At 49.5% G+C, this 20797-nt stretch overlaps 1 protein-coding gene across 1 annotated transcript in view; it reads left to right on the top strand.

The window, feature by feature from the left end:
- Nucleotides 1-856: 856 nt before the first annotated feature.
- Nucleotides 857-20797, top strand: part of LHX4 (LIM homeobox 4) — a 42991-nt gene continuing 23050 nt past the window's right edge. Inside the window, exons 1-2 of the mRNA XM_059056539.2 lie at nt 857-932; nt 18924-19095. Coding sequence (XP_058912522.1) covers nt 857-932; nt 18924-19095 — 248 coding nt within the window. The remainder of the gene's footprint in view (nt 933-18923; nt 19096-20797) is intronic.

Genomic DNA, 20797 nt, shown 5'->3' with positions numbered 1-20797 from the left:
GGATGGAGTCATCTAGTTACGGAGCACGCTCGGTCCGACCGAGAGAAGCCCAGGACCAAGAGAGCGCGACGGAAAGACACCGCCGTGCGACCCCAGCCTACGGAGCGCCTGCCCCGCCCTTCCCCGCCCCTTGGTTCGAACGGAGGGGCGGAGAGGACACGAGCCGCCGGCTGAGGCCGGAAACCCGGGAGGATCCACGGAAACCTGCGAGCCCCAGACGCGGCCGTCCGGGACCACCTGCTGCCGCGGCCGAGCCAGCTGCAGTATTTATACACGGGGCGCTAGCCCGCACCGCGGGGAGCAGGGCCCGTGAGGCCCCGCCCCGCTCCATGCGGTCCAGCCCTCCTGCCCGGCCGGCCTCTCTCGGGGCGCTAGCACCACCACTCGGGCCTGGGTCCGCCGCTCGCTGCTGGGTGGGGGGCTTGGCTGAAGGGCGGACCTCCCTGCGGAAAGCGACGTCACGGCCGTTCCTGCAGTGTGAATGAATCAAAATGCCTGGGTGACCGCGGCCTCCTGGGCGGCCGGCACGCGAAGGGTGGAGGGGGAGGGGGAGAGAAGCGGGCGGGGGGAGGGAGGAGGGGAAAAAAGCCAGAGCTGCAGCAACAGCGTCTCCTCAACCCGGGATGTGCACCAACCCGGGAGAGCGAGATCAAAGGGATTTGAAACAGACTGAGGACTGGCGGGGGGAGGGGGCCAGGCAGCCTGTGGAATCCTCCTGTAGAGGCGGAGGGTCCGGCTTCGACCGTGACTTCTGCGGTCTGGTTGGGTTTTTTATTATTTTCAAATTTCTGAATCCAGCTTGAGCGAGAGAACGAGAGATCTCCGTAGACTGCGACTCGCTGGCTCTCGCTCGGAGATGATGCAGAGCGCAGCTGTCCCCGCGGAGGGGGCTGTCAAGGGGCTCCCGGAGATGCTTGGTGTGCCGATGCAACGTAAGACACCCCCCTTTCTCGCTGACTTAATTTGATAACAAGACGGCCGGCAGCTTTGGCCGGTTTGGGGCGGGCCGGACGCTGCGCGTAGCCTGGACCGGAGGGAACGGGCGGGGCGAGGGGCCGGCGGTCCGGGCGCAGAGGCGGTCACAGGGCAGGGGCACCAGCCAGAGTACGTTTGAAGGGCCTGGCCCTTGGCTTTTGGGGGCCGAAAGTGAAAGCCTCCCGGATGGTGCTTGAGGCGAGCCGAGGGATACCGAACCTCGCATCCCCAGCCCATGGTTTTTCTAGGAGCCTTGGGGAGAGTGCTGTCTGGGGACAGACACCAGAGGAACGAGCTGCAGGCCAGGCCTAAGCGCTGGGGTGGTCCCCCAAACCCTCCTCCCCCGCCGGGGGAGGGGGGCTACGGTCAAAGCTCGCAGTACCGCTAGTGCAACTTCACCCCAGCTGGCGGGAAGTTGGAGAGTGCGTCCCCCGCCCCCGGGGCTGGCGGCGCAGAAGCCCAGGCCACACGCGCTGTCCCCGCGCGCAGGGCGTGCGCGCCTGGTGCGTCCTCAGCCGCTGCTGCCCGCGGCGCCCGCCGCCTGCGCCGCCAGGGACTGCCGGCTCCTGGTGAGGAAGTCCACTCGCCATATTCCAGGTAGCCGAGGAATGAAGGGAGGGAGAAGCACCGGGACGAAGTTGTGAACTCGGGGTACAGCCTTGGCGCACGCGAGAGCAGGCTCTCAGTACGGTTCGGATTCGGAAGGGGAGAGACAAGGGTGGGCGGGCGCTTTCTTTCCCGTGCCCGAAATTAGGAAGGCGGCCGGAGCTCGGGGCTTGTTTATCCTCAGGTGTGTGTGTGTGTGTGTGTGTGCGCGCGCGCGCGCGGGGATTTTCCCGGTGAGAATTTTCTCTGTTCCTTACTGGTGAACGAAGTCTTCGATGGAGAATCTGTGCGGAGGCCAGAGCAGGTGTCGTGGCGTCGCGCTCGCTTGGCTGGCGCCACGTGAGCCCTGCTCCAAGGGCTCGCGGGTTCTGCGGAAAGCTCCTGGGCACGGTAAAGAGAAAAGGGGCTCCCTCACTCCTCTCGCCAAGGGGCTGTGCTTCCGCCCACGACTTCTTAAGTGGACCGGTAGCTACATCTTGAGGTTTAAGTAAGGACCGGCTCATCCACGGAGGGTGCCTACCTAGGAACTAGGGCGCAGCAGCGCGCCCTCCTGCACCCCGGCTTTCCATGACACGGTTTCTGCCCCTGCAGTACCTCCAAGGCAGGCTGGCGAGCGTGTCTGTCCCCTCACACCCCTACCCCGCGACTTACTGGGAAGTTTGTGAGAAGGGACTAGAAGAGGAAAGCTTCACTCAAACCTACTTAGGTTGTTCCTTGGCTATATACTACAGCTATCTTTTGTATCTTTTTCTGTCAACTGTTGGCAAACAGTTCCAAGTCTGCGCTGTGCCTTGGGGAATTTACCGTTAAGATGTGTCTGTGGAAGGCGTTGGGGATTCACTGACTCTTTACTACCCCAGCCCACCGAGGGCAGGGAGGGAGTGGGTTGTCAACCCCTGCACAAACACAAACCCTGGCAAAGGTGCTGCAGCTTAAGTTGATTGTACGTCTGCGCGAGTGAGGGGAGTGTGTGAGTGGGCAAAGGTGTGTCTGACTCGTTTCCTTGTTACTCGATACAGCTGTGCTTTAATAGCTGTGGTCCGTAGGTGGCCTCTGTTAGGACTGCAATGTAAGACGGTGGGTTTTACTCTGATAGCTTTTCTTTGGATGCGCAGGACACACTCTCAGATGGTCTCACTTTTTGTTTTTCTTACTCAGAGACAACTTTGATTTTGTTGTCAGGAACTAGATTTCCTAAATTGCCTAGAACTCACCTTCAGAGCTACAGTTCGCCAGGCCTCGGCGTCTTGGTTGGAACTGTGGAAAACTTAATGAGGTAGAGAAGGGGACTCTCATCCCAAGGTGGTCCAGTGAGGCAAGGCTGAACCAGGAGGGGTTGGTCTGGCCTTCCTTTTGTCTTGCCCTGGTTCTGTGGCCTGAGTTGGAGGAGGCACTGGCCAAAATTTAGGGGACCAATCCCTGAAGGCTTTGGGATGAGCTTTTTTTTTTTTTTTTCTTTTGGGGATGTGTGTGGATTTTACCCTCCCCCATTGCAGCAGATCTGGCTTCTGGCTATTAAGCTGTTGGTGCTGGGCAGTGGGGGACTGGTCGCCTCTGGCACATATACCCAATCATTCTCTTTCTTGGGGCATCGGACCCAGTAGCCTAAGAATTCCATGGGGGGGGTGGACATGCCCTTGGGCCTCAGGGAGGAAGCGGGGGTAATCTTTGGCTGTGGGTGTTTAAACCTGGTAGTGGAGGAGACAACAGAAAGGCTCTCCCACAGGGGTCCCTCCAACCTGCCAACTGGAAGGGTCACCTGCCACCCCACCACCAGGTTCTGCTTCTTCACCCTGAGCCACCACAGATGGAGTACTTGGCAGCTCAGGTCTAGAGATTCCCCAGCCTCAGTGCCTCTGGTGCCCTGGCCTCTAGGGGTGTTTTAGGGGTTGGAATCCAGTGTAGTCTTTTGCTTTGGAGGGATGGGTGAGACGCATTCCCTTCAGGAAGACGTTATCAAATTATGTAATCATTTCTCTCTCTTGGCGGCCTTCTTCCTTTACACCCTGTACGCCCCCTCCCCCGCACACACACACACAGCGCCTCCCGACACTGCTCGCTCCTGGGCCGCCTGGTCTTTGGCGCGATTGCCGTACTCCTGCTTTTCCGCTCAGAGGTTGCAGAGCAGGTCCCGGCCTTCCCCCTCCGACAGCCCCTGGGTCGCCCGATCGAGCCGCGCCCGGCTGGGGCTTCTCCGGACAAGTTCGGGGATCTTTATCCGTTTGCGGGGTGTAGGCCTGAGCAAGAAGCTCGGGAGAGTCCGGAGGGAGGAGGCTGGGAGCAATCCGAGACCAACTTTGGGTAGAGAAATAGAACACCCCGCCCCCCTCCAAAAAGCGCGGACTGGTGGGCGGGGCAGCCCCCCTCCCGCCGCCTCAGGTCAGTGTTTTTTAAGGAACTCGAACCCCGGCTCCTTGCTCTGGGTGGTGGGAGTGCTCTGCAGGAGGCAACACCCTCGACACCCTCGGGGTCACATCCAGCACGCGCAGAGTTCCTTGTTTTGTGGGCGCCAGTGGATAGGTTCAAAAAAGGACTTCATCCTAAACTGATGCGTCCCAGCTACTTGGCCCACAATTTAGGGTGGCTGGTTTTTCTTGCTTCCGGCACAAGCTGCGTTTGTCCGGGGTCGTCGCCTTCCTCAGGGCTGCCAAGGTCCGAGTCCCCACAGCGCCTAACCCTGGGCAGCGCTGGGTGCGCTGGCTTCTTAGCCTCCTCCGAACCTCTCTCCTCCCCGAATCCAGCAGTTCCCCCACGCACCTGTCGGCCCCTCTTGCTGACCAAGACGTTAGGGAATAGTGAGGGACGTCCAGGGAGGTGGGCGTTTTATCCGCCCCTTGCCCTCGGTTTTGGTCCATCTCACACGTAGTCTCCCGGGGCACGCAGGAAAGGACAACGGACATCCCGGAATGCTGGCTAGGGAGCAGGCCAGCCCCGCGGGAGGAAGGAGTGATTCGCCGGGTCCAGGCTGGGAGTGGTAAATGAGAAGCCAGCCCGGGCGTCTCCCATCCCTTCCTTGTCTCCTAAAAGATCTATCTTGCGCTCATGTGAACCCCAGAGCTGTGGGGAAAGGGCATTTGATTTTGTATTTGGCAGGATCTGGGCGAAGGACTTATCAGGACGCCTCACTACCCTTTCTTCCCTTCCTGGCGCTCCAGCGTGGGGTGAGGCTCCCAGCACTGGTCGCGTTAGAATCCTCGTCCCCGACCTTATCCCCTTGCAGGCCATTTCTTAAGGGTGGAGTGAACTCAGTTCCCGGCGGGCAGTTCTCTCAAACTCTAGAGCAGGGATTTGCTCTTCTTCCCATTCCTGCCTTTTCTTGTGGTGACAGGAAAAAAAAAAAAAAAAAGAAAACGGAAAAAAATATATAGAGATTGAAATTCCATCAGATTCCAATACAGATATCCAACAGCAGTCCCCGATGCCACAAACCTCCTTCCCCGCGTCACAAAAATATTGTCAGGGGCGGGCCAACTTTTAAAGGTCAGACTGGCTGTCCCCGCCGGCAGATTCGGGCCTCGCGGGTTGGAGATTCAGATTCTCCAACCTCGAGGATCCCGTCCCAGCGTCGGGCCAGAGTCAGGCACCAGCCAGAGGGAGTTTGGAGAAACCCGGGTGACTGCGGCCGTGCCTCGCTTGGGGTGGCGGCAGGCCGAGGGCGCCCGAGGGGCGCGCTGGCTCCGGCCTCCTCCGTTCCCATGCCTAGATCGGAGAGGGCAGAGAGGGCGGAGGAGCCCGCCTGGGAAGCCGCAGTCTCAGGGCGCTCAGGGAGAGGAATTAACGATTTAACCGGGACAAAGAGCGGGCAGGTGGGGAGGATGAGGGGCGAAGGTCTGCACTGAGCGGTCCCATGTCCGTGTCCAGGTAAGACGAAAAGTCGGGACTTCAGTCTCCCCTCTCTCTTCAGAGAGGAGACAGGACCTAACTCGAGTGGTTTCCTCGCTCGGTCGTGGTCCATCCTCGCGGAAAACCAGAGCCAGGCGGGGCCGGGCGGGAGCGGCGTCCTCGGGTCTGGGAGCGCGACCTGCGTGACCTCGCCGCCACCAGGGCAGAGCTCCTCCGCCCCGCGGGCAGGCGCCGGCCTGGGTGGCCCGGGGGACTGACGATGAATTGCATCCAAAAGCGTTTGCTGCGCACCTACGGGCGGCGCAAGGTCCTGAGCGAGCCCGCCGCGCGCCCTGGGTTTTTGAGGGCTCGCCAGGGGAGGCAGATGCGGACAGGGCGGCCCTTCCCGCGGAGCCGGCTCCAGCCGCCCCGAGTGGAGGTCGCAACTGCGCAGGGGGCAAAAGAGGGACGGCCACCGCGCGGCACATTCGGCATTTCTGCTCTTTGGCCCTTGCCCTCCGTCCACCTTGCCCGTTCCTCTTCCTAGTTTGTTATCCCTAGCGGTCTGGGATTGGCCAAACCCGGAACCAGTTTCCTACCTGTTTGCAGCCGGGCAGACTTTTTTCGCGCGCAGAGGCGCGGCAGGTGGGAGCGCGGCCAGAGAGCGGAGGCAGTAAGCTCTTTTCTTCCGCATACCCATTTCGCACCAAGAATTTGGGAAGACAAAATTAACCCCCTACGCTGGCGGCACAAGTCTTTCAGTGACTTTTTAACCCTTAGAAAGCGGTTCTCACATTTTGGGAGCGGCTCCTCCGGCACAGAGCCTCGAGGCAGCCGGCGGGTCCCTGCGCTGCGCGCGCCCTGCCCGCATTCTCATCCGGGCTCCCAGCCCTGCTCCCCGCGCTCAGCGGAACTTGAAGAGCGCTTGAAAGGCAGCAGGCTCAAGAGAGACGAGGTCTGTACCTGCGCAGCCGTTGTTGTAAATTAAATTCGACCTGGGGAGGGAATTGGTAACACTGTGTGCCCGGGGAAGAAATGGAGCGGGTCGCGTGTTGTACCCACCATCCTACAGAGGAAGCCGCGGCTGGCCTGGCACTCAGCACAGGCTTCACTCTTTGGGGCTCAGCGGTTGGCTTCATCACGGATGTGACCTCTTTTTTTTTTTTAGAAAGGCAGGGCGAATGTCTTTTAAAGGTTTCTGAAGGGTGAAACTAATCAGGGAGAAGAATTACTAGCAAAAGCCCGGGCGGGATGAAACCAGGAGCGGCGGAAGTTAAAGGAAGGAATACCAAAGCTAGTTGTACCTCTCTCTTGACACGCCGAAAACAAAGCCGGGTTAAGACAAGAATGTAGGCTGAACGCTCTGGGGATTAGAGCAACGTGAGTCCTCAAGACGTTTGGGGGACCGCCTACGCGACCAAATACCAGGGTCGATTTTTTAAAAATCGAGTCCTAGAAGTGAGGTGGGGGTCGAGGCAGGCGGGAAACCGGCAAAGCAATGGCTTTCCATTGAGTAGACAAAACACAGCCCACAGGGGCGTCTTGGATTTTGAACAGTGACCTGATGACCTCGCTGACCAGGTGTAGACAGCCTCAAGTCCTAAATATTTCCATTGTCCTAACACTTCCCTTTTGCCTCGGATTTTAGTGTCCTTTCATTCTGTGCTACAGTCAATTAGTGATTACTTAGCACCGCATTAGCAGACAGAACCCAGAGAGACTCAGGCGCTGGGAGGGCTGCAGCGGAGGAAGGGGAGGGAGACAGTCGCACCTGCAGTCATCCAGACTGGGAAATTAGTTAACAGGGACTCACCTTTCTTTCTATCACATTGTTAAGGAATCTCCTTCGAGCCCCTTGATTTAGTCAGTAATGGTGGATATCTTGTGGGTTTCCCTGGGAAACTAATCTTCTCCAAATTAAGGAGTTGTGGAGGGGGGGGGTGGAGTTGGATGGAGGGACCTTGTGCCGTTTCTTTCAATTAGGGAAATTTATCAGGATTCGGGCTGAGAAGCTTTGGAATGCAGAGAGACTTGGAACCAGGTTAGCTGCTGAGTGGACGGAAGGAGTAATCTTACGCACTTTGGGAAACCTAAGGTTGGAGACAGACTGAAACAGCAGTTTGCTATGGCAGCATCAGATGCATTACTATATAGATTGCTGGGTTCCGAGATGGCCGGGGGTGGGGCTTACTTTTGTAATGGTTTTCTGCCTTTCCTCCCTTCCTGGAATGTAACAATGCCTGTAACCCAAATGTGAGCGAACAGGGTCTACTGTTTTTAGTAAAATTCCATCGTGGCTTGAATGTCTGTGTTCCTTCTCTCTTTCTTCTTCCTTTATCCCTTCCTTCCTCTGTCTCTCCCTTCTTTCCTTTGTGAGATCTTTGCGGGGAGGAGCATGGGTTTGTGCAGGAATTCTGAGCACCGGGGTGCCATTGGGGGTTGAGTGCCCAGCAGGCTACAGAGAGGTGAGATCCATCTCTCAGTGTGTTCCCAGGAGGCCTGGGAGGGAAGAGCAGTTTCTGGGTCCAGAACAGAAGCAGCCCTGGAGCTGGGCTATTGTTTGCTGTAGGAAGAAAACCTCACATGCCGCTGTGAGGTTTTACCTTTTTTTAGTCCTCAATTTTACGGAACCCTGATCAAAATGGAACACATATCAACCATTCTGAGGCACTGCAGTTGGGGGTAGGTGGACAGGTTGGGTTTCATTGGCAAAAAAATGAAATTGATTCTCCCTTGGAAAATGTACTTTGGGTTAACTGTGTTAGTGGTGGACTGGAAAATCATCTTGGGAGGCAACTCCTAACTCCTGTTGTTATTTTGGTGGATTTCTTTTCTCAGATCGCCCCACTCCCCTTCCCTCTGTCAATCTGGGTCGAGTCACAGATGTTTACTGTGGTATCTCACGCCCAAATGCCTTTAAAGTATAATTTGTTTTCATTACAATGTTAGGGGGTTAAGGGATTGGTTCTGGGAATAGCTTAATAGAGAGAAAACTTGCAGCCAAATTAATTGAAAGTTTCTTTTTATGAGGGACCGGTTGCCAAACATATGGAATATTGCCACAGAATGAGACATCAGAAAAATACGTTGTGGAGATTTAGCAATGATTAAATGTGAAAACTGGAGTGGAAATAGATGTCTACAGCATTTCCATAGACTGTCATGGATTTGTTTAATGTGATTTTTCTGTTTTATTTGCAATTACTGAGAATATTCAATATCCTACTGAAGATTACTAATTCTGTGTCAGTATATAATCCAGAAGATAACTCTATACCTGCAAATATATGTTTACATTTCTTATTTTATTTACTATGGGACTCCTTATATTAAAATGTTATTCAGATTCAGCCTTAAAATGGTAACATCAGAATTGTCTCCAGGATACTTTTGAATTGGATCTTTTATTGAAGAGGTTACTATTTTTTGAGCTAAGCAGAAGAACAAAGGAGATTTTCAAAGGGAAGTCAAACCACCAAATGAAACAAATAGGGCCCGTGGTGGGAAGGCTTCTGGAGGAGAAATGGAGGGAAAAGACAACGTTAGGCGTGATCATTTCTGATATGAAAAGGATTTTCTGACTTCTTCCTAGTTGTGAGTCATTTGTCAAGACAAATTAGAAAAAAAACTAGAAATTAGATAAGATGTAGACTGAAGTATTTTCAAAGTATGTAAGTGAATATAATTATATTAGAGAATATAATTTACCTTAAATGTGATACCAGTGTTTTGGGGGTTTTTTTGTTTTTCTTTTTACTTTTCCCAATATTTTTGTGGCTGGCCCAGATTACTACTATATTTAATGCTGTCATCACCATCACAAAGTTCAATAAACCTTTCATCCTTAAGTTTAAAAGAATTAATATTGGAATTTTGTGCTTCAGCTGTGTTGTTTATGAGATTATTCTTACTAGGTTATTGAGATCCCTTAAGAGGAAGTTAATAAAAACATTTTGGAAAATTATGTTATAGGCTCTTCAAGATACATTGGTTTAGAATAAGGGAACATATAAATAAGGAAACCCTAAACTGTTCAATAAAAATGGATTGTCTTTAATAGGGAAATAGCAAATAAAGAGCCAGGAGGGGGAAAAAAACCAGACACATCTAGTTATGATTTGTCATATAAACTGCATCCTTGGTCTCAGTCCTCTGTTCCTTTGGTCACAGTTATCAGGTGATTTAAAAGGGGAGTTGTGACCAGAAAACAGGATTTTATTGTCAGTGGTGATGGCAGTGACTTTGATTTGGAAAGTTTTATTTTAAAAATATGTATCGAATAACAGAACTTTTAATTAATTTAATTTAACTGTACCTCTGTTATAATTCTTAGATTTGGATATTCCAGAACTTGGGTATGAGTTTAGGCAGGCCTGGTATCATACTTGGTATGTCCCGTGGCCTTATGTTGACACACTTTAGAATTAGTCATTCCCAGATGAAATCAGTAAGCTCCCACTGAGATTATTTTTCCAACCCGCCTTTTCAAAACCATCTTCCTTCTTACTCAGAGAACCTTAGGTAACAGAGCAGCATTGTCTGCCATTAATTTTTCTCCCCCTTCTATGTGGGGAAGGCCTGGAGAATTCCAAGAAAAACATTTGCATAATATTTCAATTATATGTGTGTTTCCTTAAAGCCCCATTTGGCTTTTTTTGTAGTCAGTTAAAAAAATACTTAACAAATAAATAAAATTATGTATTTTTGGAAACATACATTGGCCAAATGTTATTTAAGACAGAGTTCAAAAAAACTACTTACCAGCAAAAGGATTTGGGATGAAACCCACCAGACAGAGGTGGCTTTGGTGAGCACAGTTGGAAGCCTTGGTCTTCAGTCATCCCCAGAATCTATCCCAGATAAAAAGAGGGTTCCAGCCCTAGTTTGGCCCCCAACTGTGTACCCTTAGGGACACCCTTGTAAATGTAGATTAGAGGAGGTTCACTTTTCTCAGGATCTCTAGGAAGAGTAAATGAGCTTGCAGATTTGCAAGTACTTGACAAAGTTCAAAGTGCTGGTAAACTTAAAAAGCAAGATCATGGTTCCGTTTTGCAGATGGAGTCACCCTCCGTGGGCTGGAGTGCTCCTGGGTGTCTTAAGAGGATGGCCAAGCCGATAGGGAGCATTGTGGGGTCTGCAAACAGGGAACCCTGGAAGCATCTCCCCTGGACCAGCTCCCTATCCAGAGAGAAGCAAGGAAAACCTTTTCCTGCACATTAGGCTGTCAAGCCAAATTGTTTGTGAAACAAAAAGAAGAACTCTATTTGTCCAAAATGTAGTGAAAAAGCAATGTCTTGCAGGATTCCAAAGCGGCCATCAAAGTCCAAATTTTACAAAATATTAATCTGTTCTGAACACTATTCCTACCAGTACAGAATACCTGTCTTTAAAATATGAAAGTATTCACTTGCATTATGAGTCCAGTGGAGATACCTGACATTCTAAACGACTTTCCCAGAAAGGTGCTCTTTCTTAAATACATTTTAGAAGTCATCGTCAAGTATGTTGGTTCTAGTTTTAGTCTCTTTAGTGGAAAAAAATGTTTTTCCTCACGTTCATCTTCTGTGACCAAAGAGACAGAAAACACACTTTTTCAAAGAATTAAAATCGATCAAGCAAACACAAACCATTTCTGAAATGTTTCATGGTGGCCCCTTGTTCCTTGAGAGCAGTTTCTTGGAAATGAAGAAACGTTGAGTGGGGAATAAAAATGCACAATACTTATTCTATATCAACAGAGGGCTGAGGGCAATTTGATCTACCACAGACCACATCAGACCTTTGATCTCTTCCACTTCCCAGCTTTCTGAAACTTCACTAATGGAGGAATTTGGGGATTTAAAACAGAGTCCAACAAAACAAAACAAAACAGAGTCCATTGTTTGATGGGACACTCTGAAAAACAAGCCCCTTGTACCTCCACTATGGCACTCAGGTGATTTGAGCGCTGGGCATCACATTGTGTGTTTCATAAGCTTCCTTGATGAAGAAGTAGGTTATGGCTACAGGCAAAGTGTTTTTAGTTATTTCATATCAAATAAGAAATAGTCACTTCACCATTGGGCATTTAGATGTCTCTAAGAAAAATACTAGAAGCCTCAAATGTTAATATGAACTCAATCCTTTCTTACCTGAATACATTACAGCAAAAGTGAAGTGAGGTCAGGCAGTTGGTGGTCCTAACGCCCCACTCTCACCATTCACATGAGGGGAGGGGACCAAGGTCTGGCAATTTTGCCCTCATGCTGTGGAAGAAAGAATCTGACAGCTTTCTTAATTCCAAAAAGACTGAATCTTGTAATGTTGCATTATCTGCTGTTCATTCTCTGGGATAATGTTGATTAGAAAGGGTTGTACATTTTCCAGATGCTTTAGAACTAGGGGTGTGGAGGAGAGTTTTGAGTGTTTTGGAGGGGGCAGTGGGGAAAATTATATTGGGAAATAAAGAAGCATGAAATAATTTTGATGCACTTTAAATATATAAATCCATCTTGTTGGTGGCTGGTCATGAAAAGGGAGACGGGAGCTGGCCATTGAGCTTGGACAAAGGTATTATGAGGCTAAGGGTTTTATACTCATTAACTGATGTGATCACACAACACCACAACCCCAGAGACTGGTGTTATTATCTCCATTTTACAGATAAGAAAATTGAGGCTCAAAGAGGTTAAGCAATTTGTCCAAAATCACATACATGGTAGAATCAGAATCTCAGAATCTGGCCTGGGATTTATTGTAAACGATTTGGCAGACCTAAAAATTTGAAGATCTAAACTCTTAACAGAACTGAAAACTTTCAAATTGCCTCAATAGTTTTCCAAAAAGGTCTTTGAGCAAAATTTTCTAGTTCCCCCTAGTTTTCTATTTAACTTACTGCCCACTCTCCCCACCGCTCCACAGTTGGACAGCTCCCTTATTTCAGAGATGGCTTCCTTTCCATAGACACAGCTTGACTTCAGAAGAATTGGCTTTTTCCCGGAATCACAATGCCTTAGCCCTTGTATCAGGATATGTGTGTGCATGTGTTTGTGTACATGTGTGAGTGTATGTTAGTATCTGTGGTATATGTGTGTGTACAAATGAGTATGTGTGTGTGCTAAATATGCATGTCTCAGTATATGTGAATAATGTGCAGGTGCGTTTGTGTCTAAGTGAATGTGGTATGTGTGGGTGCCTTTGTCTATGTATGTGTATGTCTCAGTGTATCTTTATTTGTGATTGTGTTTTCCTCTATGTGTCTGAGTGTATATGTGAGTATGTCTGTGTTGTGTCTTTGTGTATGTTGTAAGTATGTGTGAATGTGTGTACATCTGACTTGTGTATGTGTCTGTGTGAGTGTGTGTGATGGTGTCTGCTTGGATAGCTGTGTACATGCAGCTGTTCTCCCTGTGGGCTTAGGTCTGTGCCTTGGGCAGTGTCTCTCCTGGGTGCTGGTAGATGGCCCTGCAGATGGGAGTGTATTGTACTGTGTGGTCCAGCATCTCCACAGATTCCTTGTCTGTTCTAGGGATATTGCTGTCTTTTCATGCCTGGGTTTACCCTCTGCAGAGCCCCAGCAGAGAGCATCACCACAGAACACTTTCCTGCAGATATGATAAAAATTTTCATTTTAAATGAAATGACTCCTTGGATCAGGAATTCAGTTTATAGATCAAATTCTGTCTTAGTGACTGCAAGGATCTGCTTAAACTCCAGTTTGTAAAGTAAAATTTTGTGATATCAAATACTGCATGAATAAGTTGAGTTTACTAGGGATTTGGAAATCCTCTCAAAAAAACTCCTTGGAAATTTTGGTTATGACTTTATTTCTCTTAGGAAACCTATATAGCTTCTGTCCTGTTCAGACTCTCCAAATTATAAAAAAAAATAATAATTTATTGTAGGTTAAAAAAGATTTGCTTTGTTGCTCTTTAAAATTTTCTAGCTCACTCATATTTCACACATTTATTTCATCTAAATAATTGCATGGAGCATTGTCTCCTAAAGTGTGGGGTTTGAGTTCACAGGTCCCCACCCCCTCACAGGCAGGGATGAATCTGAACTTGACAGATGCCAGCAACAAGCTGGCAGTTTGCAGCTGGGTGGAGGGGATCAGCCGGACAGGGGTTCCCACTCCCAGCCCTCCTTGGGCATTAGGTGTCTGTCCCCTGCAACACATGCATACTCTGTCCAAAGGATGGAAATCTGTCCCCCAGACATTTCCATTTGCCTAATTGTTGGGGAGCACCAGAGGCCAGTGGCTCATCTACTCCTGTCACTGCACACAGAGCAGCTTTGAGACTATCCCTCCACCTCCATTTCCCCTCCATAAAGTGACAGGGTAGAACCAGCCAGGTGAGGTGATGTCTCAGACCCTCCAGCTCTGGGGTTGGGTGAGCCCATCTCGCACACAGGCCCAGTTGAAATCCTGGTTTCCCTGTTGTGGGACCTTGGGCACTCTGCTTGATATCTCCCAGGCTCAGTTTCCTCATCTGTACATTGGGGATAATAACACCTCCCTCACCAAGTTGTGCGGATTGAGGAAGCATACATTTAGGACCCGGCACAGTTTATAACAGGCTCTTGTTGCCTGGTTTTACTATTACTGTAGGTATATTGTGGGTCTCTTAAACCATTTCTACATTATCTCTGTTTTAAAAAATGCTCTCTTTCTCAAAATCTACAGTGGAATACAGTGGGAAAGGTTTTGTTTTCTTTTAACTTAAAAAGCACCTTTAGTATGTCCCTTACATTTTTGCCAGACTCAAGGACCCCCAGTTGGGTCCCAAGGCCTCTCTCTGAGAACCCTTAGTTTGGGCAGCCCAGCCTGTCCCTGCTGGACGCACCCCCTGCAAGCTGGAGGTCGAAAGAAATGGCTGTCTGCTGCTTTTAGTGTTGTTCCTAAATATGATGTTGCCTCAGCTTCCAAGCCTCTAAAACTCCCCGGCCCGCCCTTCCGGCATACATTAGCCTTAATATATTCTCTCTTGAATACTCATCATATTAAGGCTCCCGGTAGATACCTTGCTCGAAATAAATTTTACGGGCATGCAGCCTCGCCCTCATCCCCGTGCATTTGTGGCCAGGAGGAGAAATATAACCGCTTTCCTCGGAGGCCAAACAACAATTAGGTGGGAATTGGCGGCCCTCTGGCCCGGGGGGAGGGCGGGGTGCAGGGAAGGAGCGGGCTTGCGCCCCGAGGGTCGTCCCCAGGCCCCAACCCCCAAAAGTCGGGCTCTCCAGGGGTTAATTTGTCTCCGCTGGCCGGCTGCCTGGCTCCTGGGACAAAGACATCTCTAGCGGGCCGTGTCCCCGGGGCCTATGGTCCACAGCGACACACACAGTTCGGTGCCGGGCACTCTCTGCTCCGCTCCGGGGGCAAAGGTTCCTGCAGCTCGGCACCCGCCCGTCGTCGGCACACCTCTTCCCTGAGCCGGAGGGCTTCTCGTTAGGGCTTCCTTCCCCTCCTTTTCGAAAAGATGCCTGAGCAATCTTCCTCCACACCTCCTTCCTCAAGCCCCTGGCTCCGCAGCTGCCACAGCTCCAAACGCGAATTCCTACAGGGGCGATCCACACACCCTTTCCCGCTTAATGGGCAGGTTTACCTGTGTTGTCTCCACCGCTTGCCCGGGCTGGACTTGTCATACCACAGGAGCTCCACGGTATCCTCCCCTCATTCCCTATAGTCTCAGCTCTTCTTTCCCAACCTCCCAGCTGGTAAGTGCCATGCTCTCGGAACCCTCCCTGGCCGCTCCAGGGATGCAGTCCCTGATGGTCCCTGGAGAGAGGCAGGCATGTGGTTGAACGGGCACCTGCCTGGAGGTGCCAGGCACGCCACCCCCCCCCCAACCACGGCATAGTTGCTGTGTGATGTGGGCCCTCTCTGAACCACCGCAGGGGGGTCTTGACATCTTTGCGGGGAGTCTCGGTGGGAGTTCAATGAGGTCAAGCCCAGGATCGTGGGCCCCTAACTTTCCTTACTCTCAGTCCAGCGGCACCACCTCGAGCACCTGGTTACTGCAGTTATCTTATCTCCTAATAATAGCAAACCTTTACTGAGCACCTACTGTATACCAAGTCCTGTCCCACGTATATTGATTCATTTACCTTGACAACAATTCTACCAGGTACTATTGTTATCATCACCCCACTTTTACAGGTGAGAAAACTGAGGCAGAGAGAGGCAAAGTAATTTGTTCAATCTTAGAAAGCAGAGCCAGGATACAAAATTAGGCAGTCTGGCCTCAGAATCCGTGGTCTTCATCTGTGTCCTACCTAGCCCTTCTTATCTGATGGAAATCGTGTAGCTGTCATGTGTTTAGCGCTTTTCTGGGGCTCCTTGGTACGTACTTAGTGATTGAACAATTTCTTTGTCAAGGAGGAAGTGTTTTGAGATAAAAAGAAAATCCCATCTGAAATGGGACAGGTACCAAGTGTCCAGGGCTACACGGATCTGGTAGTTTTCATGGGGCATTTTGGTCTGAGAATCAGGTCTAAGGGCAAGGAATCTAGTGAGTATGACTTTCGGGCAAATGGTGGTGGCTGCCAAGACCATGAAGGGAACAAGCTGTGCTGGGGTTTAATGGGTCCAAGATAGACAATTGTGTGTACAGGGCTAATGATGACAGTTAGTGAATGTCCCAACAGTGTGTCTGTAAGTTTTAGATACAGATGACTTAATACTTGAGAAAGCTTTCTCTCTACATAGGTTTAGATGTGCTTAAATTTTCCCCCTAATGCTTTGAGACTAATTCCCTATTTCAACACTTTAAAATTATATCACAACCAACAAACTTGTTATGAATCAAGAAACACTAGATTCACGAGATCTCATGAGAGATTTGGTTTTACTACTTTTGTTGACATTTTGGGGTGTGCAGGAAAAACTAGTGAAGAACTGTCTCAAGTGAGCTTCTTAGGATTTGATCAGTAATTTATTTGTTGAAACATATCTGTGGAGTTACTCTTGTGTGCCAGACATTGTGCTAGGCACGGATGATACAAAACTGAGAAAGAAATGCTGTTCCTGCTCCTTGAGGATCTCACCTTCTGATGGGAAAGACGGTGTGTAAAAAAAACAGTTAGCAAAAATGCTATTTATAATAGAGTTGAGAAACCCCAGGGTTACCAGTCTCATGACATGCTATATCACGAGGCTACCATAGGAGGCCAAATGCTTGCGCTTCTATGTTTTTGTTCTTAACATTTGTTACCTTCCCTTTTTTGAGGAAAAGGACCAGGGAAAATAGCTAGAGATGCTAGCACTATTAGTTCATCCAGCTGTAAAAGCCTGACCTTTTTTTTGGGGGGGGGTACGCGGGCCTCTCACTGTTGTGGCTTCTCCTGTTGCGGAGCACAGCCTCCAGACACGCAGGCTCAGCGGCCATGGCTCATGGGCCTAGCCGCTCCATGGCACGTGGGATCTTCCCGGACCAGGGCACGAACCTGTGTCCCCTGCATCGGCAGGCGGACTCTCAACCACTGCGCCACCAGGGAAGCCCAAGCCTGACCATTATGAAACTAATTCAGTGACTCAAAATACTATCAACCCCCTGAGCAATCCCTTGGTAGAGATGGGATGGCAGAGAAACAGACCTTGGATAGGAAGTCACCCAGCACAGGAACAGGGTGCAGTAGTGGTTCAGGTTCAGTTGCAGACAACAGAATCCATTTTCACTATTTAAGTGGAGAGTGATCAATTACCAGGTATGTAGTAGATGACTTTTAACTCAGTGGAGCCAGTTCTGGGCCAAGCTGCTGGGAATAGCTCCCAGCCCCCAGAATGTTGTTGCTTCTGCCATGTTTGCTCAGGACTTTAAAGCCAGAGAACCCTGTAGCCTCTGCCATGATCCATACCAGCATAGTGGGAGCCTGCCTCTTGGCAGGCTCCATTCAACTCGGTTCTGAATTCACTTCTCTTCTAAGTTCATCTGATTGGCAGACTCTAAATCACTTTTGGAACCCAAGCTGCAAGGGAATCTGGAAAAGCAGTTTCTAGTTTTCCTGTCTGCAGTACATGAAGGCATATTAGTTGGGTATGTTGATCGAGTTAATCGATGGTATCTTTCGCATTTCATTAAAATGCTGAGATTCTCTCTCAGGAGACTCTCTCAAAATACTGAGATTCTCCAATGGACAAAGGATTAATCTCCAAAATATATAAATAGTTCATGCAGCTCAATATTAAAGAAACAAACAACCCAATCCAAAAATGGGCAGAAGACCTAAATAGACATTTCTCCAAAGAAGACATACAGATGGCCAAGAGGCACATAAAAAGATGCTCAACATCACTAATTATTAGAGAAATGCAAATCAAAACTATAATGAGGTATCACCTCACACCAGTTAGAATGGGCATCATCAGAAAATCTACAAACAACAAATGCTGGAGAGGGTGTGGAGAAAAGGGAACCCTCTTGCACTGTTGGTGGGCATGTAAATTGATACAGCCAATATGGAGAATCGTATGGAGGTTCCTTAAAAACCTAAAAATAGAATTACCATATGACCCAGCAATCCCACTACTGGGCATATACCCAGAGAAAACCATAATTCAAAAAGACACATGCACCCCAATGTTCATTGCAGCACTATTTACAATAGCCAGGTCATAGAAGCAACCTAAATGCCCATTGACAGATGAATGGGTAAAGAAGATGTGGCCCATATATATAATGGAATATTACTCAGCCATAAAAAGGAACGAAATTGGGTCATTTGTAGAGATGTGGATGGATCTAGAGACTGTCATACAGAGTGAAGTAAGTCAGAAAAAAAAACAAATATCGTATATTAACGCATATATGTGGAACCTAGAGAAGTGGTACAGAGGAACTGGTTTACAGGGCAGAAACTGAGACACAGATGTAGAGAACAAACATATGGACACCAAGGGGGATGGTGTGATGAACTGGGCATTTGGGATTGACATGTATACACTGATGTGTATAAAATTGATGACTAATAAGAACCTGCTGTATTAAAAAAATAATAAAATAAAATTCAAAAAAATACTGTGATTCTCTCTCCAGGAATACCTTCAGGCATGGACTTTGGTCACTACCCACCCCCAACATATCATTTACTTTTTATGCCAGATGGCCTCTCAGTCCATGCTTAGGCAGGACTTACTTTAGAGGCTGAGGTTTTTAGCACAGATTCTACCCAGTAGTGAAAATGTCATAGAAACAAAGGTGAATGTTATTGGGTCTTCCTGGCCATTGGCTATGGAATTGCAGCTGGCAAAAGTGGAGTTAGCTGATGCTGCTAGCCTTGTGGTGCTCTTAGAAACAGGCAACCCCTTTGGGTCAAAGCCACCCAAAGCCAGGCCAGAAAAGCATGGATTCGATTTCAGTCCCAACCTACTCCTTTGACCAGGCACATTTGTGCAGTGTACAACCTGTACAACTGTATGTGGCAGCCCTGAGGGTTTGGCTTATGTCCTTTCCCAAAAGAAGCAGAATGAGAAGGCATCCAAACAGCACCTGGTTAGTGGTGCTGTACAGAAGTCTTACATTACCTCTCTCCTCTCTCCACAGAGATCCCCCAGTGTGCTGGCTGCAACCAGCATATCCTGGACAAGTTCATCCTGAAGGTCCTGGACAGACACTGGCACAGCTCCTGCCTCAAGTGTGCAGACTGCCAGATGCAGCTAGCTGACAGGTGCTTCTCCAGGGCCGGGAGCGTCTACTGCAAGGAAGACTTCTTCAAGTAAGTCAGAGCTGGGGGGTGTACCTTGCTCTCCTTGCCCTGATCTAACTGCCTCCCCCATGCAGTGAGGGGGAAGCTCTCAGTAAGGCAGGGTGGGGAGGGTGGGGATCCACCCTGGGTGGGGTGGGTGAATCCTGGTGCTGAGAGGCTGTTCCTCATTGGGGGCCCCCTTTTGATCACTGGCCCCATCACCCCAGATTCTGAGGCCCAGAATCTCGGGCTCACTTGAGCTCTGCAAGGGCCATGGGTGGGGAGCCAGCAGGAGGCAAGAGCCAGACTTCTCCAGGGTGGCTGACAAAGGATCCCTGCAAATCCTAGAACGAGTTGCTCTTTCTGTCTTGGTGAGTTGGTGCCTCAGGGCACTTGGCTGTATCATTCCTGCGGCTTTCAGAGTGGTACTTTGAATTTTGTGCCCCCAATCTAGAGGCATCTCTATGGTTGCTCCTAGGATCTCAGAGAAGTATTGCTCCTGGTAGGGGTTGAGCCAGGCTCAGACAGTGTCATCAGCTTCCATGGAAATATGACAAAGAGACAGTTTTGTGTGACGGTTTAGAGCCCAGACCCTGCCTGGGTTTGAACTCACTTATTAGCAGTGTGCTCTTGGGCAAATTATTTAACTTCTCTGTGTCTCAGTTTGCTTATCTGTAAAATGGGGCTGATAATAATAGGGTTGTTAGTTTTGAATGAGTCAACATGTATAAATTCCTTAGGATACTTGCCTGATACATGAGTATTAGCTCTTAAGACTGTCCTTGATTTTTCATTCTGGGGTTGGGTCCATCAGAAATAAATCATGTTGAAACTTTAGGTCAAAGTGAGGGGATCTCCTAGAATTTATTTTCCATGGCATTTAGTTTGAGACTTCTCTCCAAGAATTTATTACCTGAGGCACTTAGGCTGATGCTTCAAATGACGTGGGCCAGCTGGTAACAGCAAAGCCAAGAGCAGGAGGTGGGGCGTGTCTGTCAAGCGACACAGAGCCCATTGTTGGTGGCCCATGGGATGCGTGGAGTGTGGTGGGACTGCCGGGAGGCTCGCCAGCCCTGGGACACACTGGGCACAAACGAACAAGCCCCGGAGAGATGGTGTGCATCCTTCAGAGGATGTGTTTTTTGGAGACAGGGAGGAGAAGTAGGGAGAAGTGCCAGTCCTGATACAGAACATGATTTCTCACAAATCCTCCCCAAGGTTTAACTGCGGGGAATAAGTGATTTGAATTTCTGAGGATTCTCAAGTTTGGTTAGTCCAATATGAGTCGAAAAGAACTTTAAAGATGATCTTGGTAACCACAGGGGCTGCCTCCATGGCTTGTGTTCAGAAGGTAGGACTCATTGTCACCATCACACTTTGGTCAGATAAGCACTGCTCTCTCCTTGGGAGTGTGTATGTGTGTGTGTGTGTGTGTGTGTGGCGGGGGGCACATGTCTGTGTGTGTGTGTGTGCATGTCTGAGCTCCCTGAGGGGGGGGCAGTAGCTAGCACAGGCATACCCAATGAATCCTTGATGGTTCCAGTTGAGGGATGGGCCTCTGCTTCTTCCTCTAAGTCTTTTTTGTGGACCGTTCCCCTTTCTCCCAATCTTCCTTTTGCTCTCCCCACCTCTGACCCTCGCCTTGTTGCCTTTATTTTGGCATTTACGTGGTTCCGTCCCCTCTACCCACATCCTTTCTCAGCAACACGTTTGCCTCTGCCTTCCTCCCTCC

The sequence above is a fragment of the Kogia breviceps genome, chromosome 1, assembly GCF_026419965.1.
Source record: "Kogia breviceps isolate mKogBre1 chromosome 1, mKogBre1 haplotype 1, whole genome shotgun sequence".
In the NCBI taxonomy this organism is placed as follows: Eukaryota; Metazoa; Chordata; class Mammalia; order Artiodactyla; family Physeteridae; genus Kogia; species Kogia breviceps.
The sequence above is the reverse complement of the archived record's forward strand: the minus strand, read 5'-3'. Positions and strand labels throughout refer to the sequence as shown.